The sequence below is a fragment of the Coccidioides posadasii genome, chromosome 2 (assembly GCF_018416015.2).
Source record: "Coccidioides posadasii str. Silveira chromosome 2, complete sequence".
Taxonomy (NCBI): Eukaryota; Fungi; Ascomycota; class Eurotiomycetes; order Onygenales; family Onygenaceae; genus Coccidioides; species Coccidioides posadasii.
In genome coordinates, this window is record NC_089408.1 from 1749185 (window position 1) to 1762149 (window position 12965).

Sequence of the window (12965 nt, forward strand, 5' to 3'; positions counted from 1 at the left end):
TTTCCAGCAAGCACAAGCAACAATGGCCGCCCAACCGGTTGATTATATCAACCTGCGAAATATCCGCTTCCCGTTTCCCCTCATCGTTGATCCTGATGCTTGGGGTCGACCGAACAAGCCTCAGCCCGCGATACTCTCCCTCCGTGTTGCTTTCCCGAGATCCCTGATAAACGAAGCCGCACGGAATGACCACGTTAGAACTACACTCAACTACAGCGCTTTATACAAGACCTTAGAAGGAAACATAAGGGGAGCTATCGCAAGAGCTGTAGACCCGCAAAGCGGCGCGCCAAAAGGCTTGGGTCTGGCGGGACTGGCAGACTTGATTGAAAGTAGTGTGGACACTGAGCGATATGACCAGCTGAGTTCATCTGGCATGGCGTTGGGGCCATCTATGACAGCCGAGATGATTCTTCACCTTCCAAGGGCTGTGTTACGGGCTGCTGGAGGGTTGAGATGCCTAACGCGAACCAACGTGTCCGGCGAGAGTGAGAGGGAATTTCGGATTGAGGACATACGGTGCTATTGCATCATCGGCGTGAATGAGCATGAGAGACTTGAGAAACAAGCTGTCGACGTTGCACTGATATTCAAGTGTGTGGCGTCAGACACGGTTAGGACTGCTGCCTTTGCCCAGACGTATCCGCAAATAACGAAGAAAGCCGCTGAGGTACGCCCGCTAGTTACGTTGATTTAAAGCCCGCCGGTGAACCTGATGGACTAACTTCCCATGCTTCTAATCGGCTAGTTCGTCGATTCGTCGTCCTTCGAAACTGTTGAGGCGCTTGCAACTGAGGTGGCTAGATTAGTTATCATTGACTTTGGCTGGGGCGAGGTGACTGTGAAAGTAGATAAGCCGAGCGCATTGGCTTTCGTGGAACACTCTGGCGTGGAGATGACGAGGACAGCCAGTTTCTTTGGGGAATGAATGAATGACTACGAATGGGGTTAGGGACGGGCAGCTCCTCTCCAATACCGCACTTTTCCCTCTTGATGACGATGCTGTCTGTATGGGGCTCAGAAAAACAATAAGAGAATATTCCCTGGCCAACCCCCCCCCCCCCCCCCCCCCCCCCCCCCTCCTCCCTCCCTCCCACTGGGCGCCCAGAGCCCGGGCAGCAGCGACGTATGTTGGGGCCCAACCTCCATGCTCCATGCTTGTTACAGCTGGTGACATTTGTGAAGATTGACCACGGAGACAGCCATGGTCCCCGGGAATGCGCCCCCACTTGATTCGCTGTTGCCCCGATTGACTAGTCTGTAGGTTCAGAGAACCGGCCGGCAGCACTACCTACATATACTCTCCGGAACCCTGTCGGGGTATCCATGCGCGTACTGGGGCTGGCCCTCCGCAAATTGGGTGTCGGTGCAGGAAATTTGTAAGGGAAATGTAAAACTGGGCATGACGCTGGCTTTGTAGAAAGACTCTCAACATGAAAATGTGAACCAGCCGTCCACTCCGTGCTGCTTTGCTATTCTGAATTAAGATATTTTCACATAGAAAGAGCCACATATGCCCCTATACCAATGTAAGAGGGCAATTCTATGAGACACTGCAGTGGACTTGGGAAAGCTCACTTGAAATTAATTCTTTGCTTGTCACTTTCTGGCGGTTGATCTGATCTCCAAAAGACCGTTTCACGCACCGGAAACACCCTGCAATAGCCGCCGGAGTGTGCGCTAGTCCAGATATAGCCTAGTTGCCGCGGGTGACCAATGGTGGGTGTCGGTCGCTAATTGGGCAGTTTGAGGTCAAGTTTCGATTGTTTTTGGCAACTTTTTGCACGTCGTCAACTTCTTTTGGGCAGCGCAGTCTCTGTTTCATCATTTTGACGTCGAAAGGACATATCTTTTCGTTCAGTGTAAGGAGCGTCAGATCCGGCAGTATTTTTACTCCAACCATCCAGGAAATATATATCGTGTGGACATTATCTATGGGCTTACGCGCACCGAATTCGTACCCGTCTCAGATCAACGTGCTTCCAGGGCGCCTTTTCCCCGTTTCACTCATTAACCCAGCTTCAACCCAGGAGATTTCAGCATATCCAATCGTGTATCTTGGAGACGGTGTGCCAGGATCACCGGCTGACGACGTAGTGTGGGTACCGGTGCAAAGTCCGTCCTGAACAGGGCGGACGGTAATCTAACCCAGGGCCGTCTGAAGGCACGGCGCCTGTCAGAGATTTTTTTTTTTTTTTTTTTATCGAGGTATCTTTCTTAGGAAACCCGTCTTGTATCTCTCCTGCCGTCTATATCTCAGGCTCACCTCTCTGCTTTCAACAGATATTTGCTGCGGTTCCTCTGAACCAGTCCGCAAGTGCGGCCAGCTCGCCCGGGTCCCGTTGTTCCATGTGAAAGCCGTACCCAAATTGATCCTCCCGTTCGACCCGGTGCAGTTGCTGTGACCGTGCAAGTTTCGACCGCCCTGAGCCAGCCAGAGCGCGAAAACTCTGCTCTTACCCAACGCAACTAGTACCGTTATGGCTTCGGGAGCGTGGACACTGGAAGAACTCTCTGTATCGGATGTCTTTGCTCTTCAAACAGTCGAAAATGTGGAACAAACGGATCCATGCCTCCCACATGGAGCAGGAGAGGGGCCTTCTCCTCGCGACAGTGGAAGCTCAAGCACTGGGTTCCGAATGACCGCGGAGGTCAGTCCGACTCGAGGCTGTTGGACAGGTTCAGCCCTAGGACGTGATGATGGAAATTCCAACCAGCCCACTGGGGCAACAAGCTCCAAGAAGAAGCGGAGAAATAAACGTCGCCAGAATCCGGCCGCCTTCCCAGAGTTGTTTCCTCCAGAATACGGTAATAATCGGGCGAGCACTAGCCGGAGTGGTACACCCAAAGCACCGTCACCACTCCTTCAGCCACTTAGAGGCGCTGAGAAGAGCCCTGCATTTCGACCAGCGACCCCAAATGGAATCAGTGCCCTAAAAATGCAGCTGGATGCGCTCAACTTAACTCCAAGTGAGGCACCATCAAGCAATGCGAGTGTGATGGGTTCCGAAGCTGGAACCAGCTGCGCAAGTGTAGTGTCCGACAGTGATCAGACCGAGACCTACGAAGTTCATCTGGAACACGATTTCGTTAGCTCTGAGGCTAACGATGGAGAAAAAGGGGCTTCTGACGGCTTGTCTAAGGAACAAAAACGAAACATACTCTACCGGAAGATGTCTGCTGAGGATTTTGAACCCCTGACCTGCCTTGGGAAGGGTACCTATGGGACCGTCCTCCTAGTTCGCCATAAAATAACTGGTGCCCTGTATGCCCAGAAGCAATTCCGCAAGGCGTCTCTTACTGTGCATAAGAAGCTGGTCGAGCAGACCAAGACCGAACGGGCCATTCTGGAAAGTGTCAATCGCTATCCTTTCATTGTTAACTTGTATTATGCTTTTCAGGATCATGAGAAGCTCTACCTCATCCTGGAGTATGCACAAGGTGGTGAGTTATTTACTCACCTGGCAATGGAGCGCATGTTTACCGAGGACGTTGCGGCCTTCTATATGGCAGAGTTGGTGCTTGCTCTCGAGCATCTCCATCACAATATTGGTGTTATTTACCGCGACCTTAAGCCGGAAAATTGCCTGTTAGACACTGAAGGCCACCTGCTCTTGACGGATTTTGGGCTTAGCAAGGTGTCTGTGAACGGTGAGGACCGCTGCAATTCGTCTCTAGGCACTGTCGAGTATATGGCGCCCGAAGTTATCCAGGGTAAGCCGTATGGTAAAGCGTGTGATTGGTGGTCCCTTGGCGCATTAGGATTTGACTTGTTAACCGGTTCTCCTCCTTTCAAGGGGAACAATAATGCAAAGATCTCAGAAAAGATCATCAAACAGAAACTTGTTCTTCCCTACTTTCTCGGCCCAGATGCAAAGGACTTGCTTACTCGTCTCCTTCGGAAGGAGCCGCACAAGCGCCTGGGATATAATATGCCAAAAGACATTAGGACAATTAAAGGACACCGTTTCTTCCGCAAAATTGATTGGAAAGCTCTGGAAAGGCGTGAACTTGATCCACCTATCAAGCCTGTCGTGACGGACCCAGCTCTTGCGGAGAATTTCTCTGCTGATTTCACGACCCTGCCTCTTAGCCCAGTTGTGACAAGCAAAGGAAGTTTCCGCGATAGAATGAACAAAGGCGAGGAGGGTTTTGGTGCCTGTAGCCCGACTCGTCCAAGGCCGATGGAAATGGATGCCGGCTTTCAGGACGATCCGTTTGGTGGATTTAGCTTCGTTGCGCCGAGTAGTCTCCTCGATATCGAGTTTAATTATGGGGCTGGGCGTCTTGCTTGACTGTATGGCTGTGATGCGGAGCGGCTGGCTTTGGCGTTTCCACCGCAGTACATGTGGCAAGCAGTATTTGTGATGTCTGGTGGCTTGGGCTGCCAGGTTAAAGAACAGAAATGTCACACACTGAGTGAGGTGGGGTCTATCTATATTCATTGTCTAGAGAGAGCATATGTTGGTTCGTGGGTTTATAGATATGCCCTGGTTCGCTTATGTCAATCCAATCTGAATTCCAGGAGAAAAACCTCCTTTCCTTTCCCCATAACATAGTACTCCTGAAGGCGCTTGAAATCGTCTGCCAGGTACGGAGTACTCCGTATTGTTATTCGTTTCGAATGTTTAAGACCAGGCCAGTCGTGGTGTTCGTATGCTACTATTGGTTAAATGCGTTAGCCAGTAGCTTTAGGCTCTGGAACTAAGGGATTCACGGAGTGAATTCCAGTCCTCACAGAGAATCAAACTGCCTTCCGCCGCCTTTGGTCTCTCTTAGGGGTGGGTGTGGCGCCGGGGACCGCCAGCGGCCAGGCCACCGCCAGCCATGAATACTCCCGACTCAACTGCATAGAGGAGGTTATGTTGAACCCTACTCCGTACTGCGCTGATATTGGAGTGTTTAAATTATTATATTAATCACAGTAATCAATCAAGATAACATATTTACATATGTATTATTCTTCGGAGGCTTGCTCGCGTCGCAATCTGTCTCTGATACGAGTTAAATACCCGTCTAATTCTCGGTCGACTTCCCTGTCTGTCAAGCCCAAATCAAAGAAAACCCGCATACACCAGTTTAGCACAGAAGTGACACTTTCGTCTGTGACCTCGGGCGACGCTTCTTTGCTCTTCGTCGTCAAGTCCGTTTGATCTTTAAGGGCACACAGCGCGATGGTTCGGACGATATCGAGGTTTGGCATGACCAACTTTCCAGCATTGCCTGCATGCCAACGTGAATCGAAGATAGGAACTACTCCTCCAGTCTCCGGATTCAGCTGTGAGGAATAGAAAAGCCGAGTGTTACCCCCGGAGTCAATACGTCGAGCGCGAGGGGTCGCAGGATACATGCACCATTTAGTGTAGAGCTGTCGACCAGCAGCACTACCGTAAACTTCGACGACAGCGGCGATAAGAGTGCGAAATGCATTAGCTGGTACATAGCAGGAAGATTCAACGGGACGTTGCCATTTGAGCTTCACTTTTGTGCAAACATCCAAAAGAGCGGGTGACCCCGCTGATTTGAAGATGCGGTGGAGCTGATATAACATTTGTGCAGGGTGAAAATCACGTTCCTTCGAGAAGTCTTCACGAGCACTGAATTTACCTTCTAGCATATACGTTAAGATATGTGTGGCCTGTTCTAACGCCTGGCGCTGGTCTTCGGAAGAAGAAAATTGTGGAAGAAGGTTGTCCGGCTGATCTAGCTTTATGATGGTAGCGGCAAGGGTTGCGACATTGTTCGGTACCCATTGGATTCGTTCAACGTCCCGGAGCTGTACTAGCAATTCAAGAGCATGTTTCCAACGAAAGTTTGCGATCCTGTAATCAAGCATGTGATGAAGAATGGATACTGGCCACGGGCGAGCCACGCGTTCCAAAACATTGGAGAGCAAGTGACTATTATTCGTTGCGGTTGCGAACTGGATCAGGGTAGGCGCCAGAACCTCGTCCCTGTACATGTCAGACGGAATTATCGGTCCCGCAGATTCACGCGGGTTGACGACCCACGATGCTAGGCTAAACGCCCGCGAATTGGTGAAAACGCTGAGAAGAAGGCTGAGAGAAGATGGAGGCAGCTGAAGTCTACCTAATGGCGACATTTCATGGTCATTTGATCCATTGTTTAACGGGGTTTTCAGGCTTGATTTGCGCACATTATAGGCTTTTGTAACGTATCTAGACTCCATAATTGACTGACGGATCATGTGGATTCGCGTATAATCCACGGCTGCAACAAGCTTTTCCAGAACGTCAATTGTGCCCGAGATGTGACCGGAAGATGCATATGCATTCAAGGTATAATGGTATAAACCCAATATCATTGCGGATTTGTTCGGAATTACTCCTTTGTTTGACAATTCAGCCAGTTTTTCGAGTGGCATTTCAAGTTCATCCGCAGTCGTAATCGAGGGCGAAACGTCTAGGAGCAGCTCAAGGGCTTGAGGCTTCACTTCAGCAACGATGCCTCCGGCCTCAAGGATTCTCATAATCAAGTAATTAACGAACCCTGCGCCAACGTAGAGCATATTTTTATTTAGGAGTCCCCGGAGTAAACCGAGACGTTCCCAGACATGCGGCGCCGAATCTCCCCGGAAACCGACACCGGTTCTAACAGCGTTAGTAAGTCCGTCCATCACAGCAACGACAACTTCATGAGTGATGGTTCGCTCTCCCATTCCTAGAAATGAACCCTTGGGCCTCCCCATGGTTGATATTCGCGACGAGTTTCCGCATTGTTCCCAAGTGTCGTGATGGTCTATTTTTTTGGGATCAATTGGGCCGATGGTCTTTAGCAGCCGAGCGAAGCTAGCCACTTTCCATTCCTTCGAGCGGTTTCGTGTGCTTTGCAAGATCCAGGCAGCTTCACGAGCATAGCCTCCTTCTACGCAGCACCAGAGAATAAATTCAAGCCAAACACCGAACCCGAGTTCTGTTTTCGAGGAGCGTAACCATTCCATGGACGACTGTTGGTCGGTAGAAGTGGATAATTCCTCCATTCTTGCTTCTAACATCGTGTCTGTCAGAATAGTCATAATACGTGTAGATAGCAGGTGCATTGCTGGTGGGCGTAAGAGCGGATAAGATCCTCGAATTGGTGTATCTTTGTAAACGTTGCTTGGAATGTAGTCTAAATTGTGCAGACGAGCAACGATATAATAAAAGTGATGCATTATCAACGCCGATTCCTCCTGGCGCATATCTGCCGCCTCGATGATGAAATAACCCAGGCTTTGCCATAGCTCCTCCATGGTCCCAACGCGAAGGTTCGTTTCACCCATTCGAGTTCCCAAAATAGGTTCTTCGGAATAGGAATCGTACGAGTCTAGGGATCGAAAATCGGTACTACCCTGGACAGATATAGCTAGAGTTCGATAAAGCTCATCTCCGGTAATCTCGTCAAACGATCGCCCCATACTTTTCCAATCGATATTCGAAGGGAGATCATTTCGACCGGCATGCTTCGAGCGCAATGCCTCTGCATTGTCAAGCAATTTATCCACAAGAGCCCTTACGGCATTCCATCTGTTCATCTTGAAGCCCATATAAGCGAGTAGATCGAAATTCATGAAGGATCTGGCCTGGAAAAGTAGCTGTAGTATCGCCTGGCATTGCTCGGCCTCACTCCGCACTCCATCCTCCAAACAATCGACGGAGCCCTCCCGCAAATGCGACGGGAGGAATCTGTCTAAAAAGGGAATCCATTTTGCAATGTCGGTTCGTTCCGATCGAGGAACAGGACAGCGAAGGTGCTTTGCCCTTGAGCGAGGAGGTCTAACGGTGTATGGATGAGAGGAAGGGTTGTTGACGGAGGGGCCGGAGGAAATAGACCTCGCGTTGAAGCCTCTAAATGAAAAAAGAGCCTGACATTTTCGATTAGAGAAACGAAACCTGTGGCCCAGAAGGATTCTACCAGCAGGCCTTAGGCAAATGACCATGACACGACAGCAGGAAGGATCCTGGGAGAAGATCCCAGCTCAACTAAAAAGTCACCCCGAATTGACGTGTATAAACCATGACTAGCCCCGTAGTAACACAGTGTTATACGGGTCTGTCGGCGCTGACCATTGGAAAAAACCGTTTGATTCTCGCAGCTCCAGGCGCATCTCAGCGAAAAAATTAACATTTGGCTCAGCAGATGGTTAGTCATCAATATCAGATAAGATTAAATCAATCATTATCACGTGATAAATCCCGAGCCGCCAGCAACCTTTGCCGTGGAGGAAAATACGGGGCATGATGGCTAGTTTCTCCATACAAATGCATATGCAGCGCACCGACTTATCTGCACAGCAAGACAAATTTATTGACAAAAAGCATTATCCTATAACCAATATCATGACCACTCATGAGACTCGCCATATACTATACCAGCAGACCGACAGAAACCGACAACAAAATATTAAGAATCCAATGCTCCAGGCAAAAAGAAATACTCCAGGCCATCATAAATCATAAACCGTGAGGATATCAAGATTTGCAAGATCGATAAAGAGCTCTGGCCACTTATTCAATCTCCCTACCATCCAGCTCGTCGTCAAGGTCTTCGCCACCCAGTTCTTGTTCAACCTCGTCGACGACGAAATTTTCATAATCTTCCAGACCTTTTTGGATATGGACTTTGAATCGGATAATATCGTTCAACATACTCTCGACGCCGGTATGGAGCTCTTCCCGTAAGGCGTTTGCTCGCAGTACCAGCTGCTCGTACTCAATGTTGGTGTTCATTTCCCTCTGTTCCATCAACTGTACGCTCTCCGTTAGACTTGCACGCATTTTGGCGAGTTCCTTTTCCATCTTTTCGATTTGAGCATCTGAGGCCAATTTCTGCGTCATTGTAATTTCTTTAGTTTTTTCGAATTCCTCTTCCGCTGCTCGTCGTTTATGTTCGAGAGCTTCAACTTCGTTCCGCTTCTCCTCCATAGCTTCTTTGATATTGTCTAGCAAGTCCCGACGATTCATATCGTCGTCAAGCGCTACTTTTCGGCGTTCGTATATTTCTTTTCTGAGCGCCACAAAACTACTTCGAACAATACCACGGAGATCCAAGTTTATTAGATTAGCTGGGCTGTACCCCGTGAACGCATCAGCAAGTAATCGATCGCCTTCGGGAGAACCTCGATTTTGGGATCTACCAAGCTGGGATGACGAGAAATTATTTTCGTTGACGTTTAGGCGTAGCTCGTAATCATAATCTTTGGCGTTGACAGCCGTTGAAGGAATCAGCAGGTTTTGGTACCCAAGCGAGTTGTATGTTTTGACGACTTCTTCCAACTCCTCGAGCTTCCGATTGGCCTCTGCCTCTTTTTCCATGACTCTTACGTGGGTTTCTTCTAGCCTGACTAGGATGTCCTCGACGCTCTTTTGAAGTCGATCGCGCTCCGTATTCATACGGTCGATGTCCTGTATTGTAATACCTTGCTTGTCAACACTCGACTGCAGACTGAGCCGTTCCTCTTCAGCCATTTGAAGCTCGGCATCTACTTTCTTAACCTCCTCATCCAGCAGTTTGATCCGATTATCGTATTTATCAATCTTTCCTTGGACGTTTTGATTATAGTCTTCAAATTTCCGTTTGTCCTCCTCAAGAATTTTAAAATGCTTTTCCAGTTTCGCCATGTCCGGCGCACTTTTCTCGAGCTCTTCGATTTGGTCCCGCAAAGCCCTATTCTCTGCCTCAAGTGTCTGCATTTCTTGGACGTATTTTTCGTTTCCACGCTCAAACTCGGCAGCCATAGCTTCGACGTGGGGAATAAGCCTTTTCTCCGCTACCTCATCGTCTTCATCTTCGCCTCCTTGCAGCCAATCATGGTATGCACCAGACAAGAAGCGGAAAATGATACGATCTCCTGTCACATCGACACCAGCTTCTGCACACGCATAGTCGTACTGATCCAGATAATACCTTTCCAACATCTGTGCCAACTGCATCATCCAATGAAGCATGCCCAGGAATGTTGGCCAATTCTGCCCCCCAACGGCGGCAAGCTGCGATTTTGTGATACTCTTTTCAAAAGGATATCTTAACTGTTTCAAAATCGGCGGCACTTCAGAATCTATGCTCTTCTGGAACTTGTGTCCTGGATCGATTCTCCTATATAACCATTGGAAAATGTAGTTGAAGTCCTTTTGGGTGGGCGATTTTAGCGTATTCTGTGTCAAGGAATGCTTCATTTCAAGCTCAAAGTTATTATGCGTCAAATATTCCAAAATTTCTTGGCTTATCCGCGCTTGGAAGCTTCGATCTCTCAGCGGGCGGGGGTCGCGTGGTACCCCCGCAGGGACTGGAGTTTGGGCGAAAAAGGACTGGTGAGGTGTAGGCCCCATCGAAGGTCGTGATAGCACACTGCTCCTCCGCTGAAGTTGTGGTGGAGGCGGGGGAGGTGGCATGGATATGGGGGCATAGCTCTGCCGACGTGCGCTTGCGCTGTGAAGAATGTTGCTTGACGCAGAGCGTCGCACGGAGGATAGGGCGCCATCGGGCCCAAAATTTCCGCCCGAAGAGGCCCTCCCAAAGACCGGAGGTTGTAATCGGCTAGCAGACTGAGCAACGGACGTCGAGCGCGAATGTTGTGATGTGTAAGGAGGGTTCTGGAGGTTTGCGACGGAACTGGTTCGTTTCAGGGAGGAAGATGGCTGAGGGATAGAAGAAAGGTTTTGGACATTTCCAAGAGTCTGCGACAAATGCTACATCAGTATTCATTCATCACAATTTGCTTGAATCGTGTTGTATTGTATCGTCAATGGATTGCGACCATACCTCCCGTGGACGTCGTATGCTGAACAAGCCAGTGTCTTGCGCCATGATCGAGCAGCACGAGAAGATCCACCAACCCAATAATCACAATATTCTGTGCAGCCTAATAGTATAGTCTTCCACAGCTCACAAGAGTTCAAAGTATCCCAAATACATGCGGCACGTCCGGAGAAAACCTGGCTGGTGGTCCCTGGTAGCTGGCGATGCTGATTATTTTGGGTTTCGTCGTAAACAATGCACTTATCAATTACATAATCGGTAAAGACTTGGCAGCGGTTTGGCTAGTACATAAGCTAGATCACGGGGTTTCCGGCAAAGGTCCAGCCTCGGCATAACGACTTCTTGGCGTCACGGCAAGCCAGATCCAGTTTGATCTTCCTTTTCTGCCATCAAAGAGCACGACACGGCGAGGGCTTCAGGCGACTACGACGACTCTACTGATTCATTTCGAGCGCTTACAGCTGAGGCGTTAGCAAAAGGCATCATTACCAGCTTGGTTGATTCAATTAGAAACTCTCACAATGGCTCGCGAGGAGCTGATCTCCTCCGCAGTATGTGCTCTTCCCGACTATTTCTCCCCATACTAGCAGATACTAACGATGTTCTGTTTAGGTCTCTTGTATGTATTGTGCTGAATAACTTCTTGCTTGTGGGTTGACGAATACTGATCTAGAACTTGACATTTCATAGTTCTACAAGATCCCTCGGTTTCTTCCGCACCCCTAGAGAAAAAGATTGCTTTTCTTCAGTCAAAGAATTTAACCAAAGAAGAGATTGACTTGGCTTTTTCGAGAGCAGGTGAAGAAAAGCCGCCCTCGAGTGCCGGGACGAATCAGACCAGCGGATATGTCGCTCAACAACCATCCGTCAGTCGACAGGCGGCGCTGAATCAAGGCTACGCATATGGACCAGCTGGTCAATGGCAGCATCTACAGCCTCCGCCTGAGTAAATGACCTGCCACAAGTGGTATACATTGCTTTTGTTAAAACACCAGTTAACGAATGATTTACTGTAGGCTTCCCAAGCGAGATTGGCGAGACTGGTTCATCATGGCCACGGTCGTTGGTGGTGTTGGCTATGGTTTATATGTGGTAGCAAAGGTAAATTGGGTGCAATTGTTTACTATGGTAGAGACTGACTATTCGATTGTAGAGATACATCACACCATTAATAGCGCCTCCAACTCCACCTCAACTCCAACAGGACAAAGAGAGTATTGATGAACAATTTTCACGCGCATTCGCGCTTTTAGATCAGCTCTCCTCAGATACTTCGACATTGAAAGCCACAGAAAATGCGCGAACCGAGAGACTGGATGCCGCTCTCCGGGAGGTCGAGGATGTAGTTGCGGAACTGAAGAGTTCTTCTCGTCGGCGCGACGACGAGACCAGACGTATTAGCGAGGAGGTCAGAAGCCTAAAAGATGGAATCCCCAAGGCGATTGAAGGCTCAAGGGAAGGAAATGAGAAACGACTCAGAGATCTCAGTGCAGAACTGAAGAGTTTGAAGATATTACTTGGAAACCGACTTGCCGCGGGTGCCAGTACAACTGCTGCCGCCCCTCCTGCCCAGAGCGTACCAAACCAGCCGGAAGCAAACAGCGTGCCAGGTACTTCTCAGGCCCAAACAACCAGCGCGGCCTCTACACCCGCGCCATCGACGTCAGCAACTTCCACAGCCCCTAGCGAAGCTTCGAAGAGTCCATTCGCAGCTCTGGGTAAACCCGCGAGCATTCCTGCATGGCAAATGGCTGCGGCAAGCAAGTCTAAGCCCGCCACAACAACGTCATCCACAGAGAATCCTGGAGAAAGCTCCAGTGCTGGTGCAGATGTTCAGCCGTCCAGCGCTCCCTCAAGCTAAAGGGTTCCCATAGGGCAATTTATTTAGCTTTAATTAATAACGGGTGAAATCTTACAAGAGTCGGATATCGATCCCTAGTGGAACTTCATTTGCTTAGTAGCTGAGCCATTTTTTGGCGATTTCGTTTTCTTGTTCCTTGCATTATCTATATTTTAGTCGTTTTGATAATGTACTATTCTAAGGAGCGGCGTATCAATGGAATTCTGCTTTGAACCCCTGGATTCCAGAGTAATATGTCTCTACTATTCTATCTGTACTTGTTTTAAGACTAATCCACTCAAGAGAAATGTAGTCAAGCTATATTTTATAATGAATAAATAGGAACGTTGTTCAAAAACAAGTTCAG

The 12965-nt window shown here is 49.0% G+C and overlaps 5 protein-coding genes across 5 annotated transcripts; 3 read left to right on the plus strand and 2 right to left on the minus strand.

Annotated features, from left to right (window-relative positions):
- Positions 1–22: 22 nt before the first annotated feature.
- Positions 23–1548, plus strand: D8B26_003091 (uncharacterized protein; the record flags this gene model as incomplete). The annotated part of the gene is made up of 2 exons (XM_003068623.2): positions 23–670; positions 749–1548. The coding sequence occupies 2 exons, from the start codon at positions 23–25 to the stop codon at positions 926–928; spliced, it is 828 nt and encodes a 275-aa protein (XP_003068669.2). The 3' UTR covers positions 929–1548.
- A 287-nt stretch (positions 1549–1835) lies between these two features.
- PSK1 (serine/threonine protein kinase psk1) lies at positions 1836–4531 on the plus strand. The gene has a single exon (XM_003068622.2). The coding sequence runs from the start codon at positions 2481–2483 to the stop codon at positions 4293–4295; it is 1815 nt and encodes a 604-aa protein (XP_003068668.2). The 5' UTR covers positions 1836–2480; the 3' UTR covers positions 4296–4531.
- A 426-nt stretch (positions 4532–4957) lies between these two features.
- On the minus strand, positions 4958–7570 carry D8B26_003093 (uncharacterized protein; the record flags this gene model as incomplete). The annotated part of the gene is made up of 1 exon (XM_003068621.2): positions 4958–7570. The coding sequence occupies one exon, from the start codon at positions 7568–7570 to the stop codon at positions 4958–4960; it is 2613 nt and encodes an 870-aa protein (XP_003068667.2).
- Positions 7571–8507: 937 nt separating this feature from the next.
- On the minus strand, positions 8508–10391 carry NDC80 (kinetochore-associated Ndc80 complex subunit ndc80; the record flags this gene model as incomplete). Its single annotated transcript, XM_003068620.2, has 1 exon — positions 8508–10391. The coding sequence occupies one exon, from the start codon at positions 10389–10391 to the stop codon at positions 8508–8510; it is 1884 nt and encodes a 627-aa protein (XP_003068666.2).
- An 888-nt stretch (positions 10392–11279) lies between these two features.
- On the plus strand, positions 11280–12839 carry PEX14 (peroxisomal membrane protein pex14; the record flags this gene model as incomplete). Its single annotated transcript, XM_003068619.2, has 5 exons — positions 11280–11309; positions 11371–11377; positions 11449–11704; positions 11775–11859; positions 11912–12839. The coding sequence occupies 5 exons, from the start codon at positions 11280–11282 to the stop codon at positions 12617–12619; spliced, it is 1086 nt and encodes a 361-aa protein (XP_003068665.1). The 3' UTR covers positions 12620–12839.
- Between the last annotated feature and the right edge of the window lie 126 nt (positions 12840–12965).

Coding starts and splice junctions, on each gene's coding strand:
- PSK1 (XM_003068622.2), top strand. CDS start 2,481: ATGGCTTCGGGAGCGTGGACACTGGAAGAACTCTCTGTATCGGATGTC.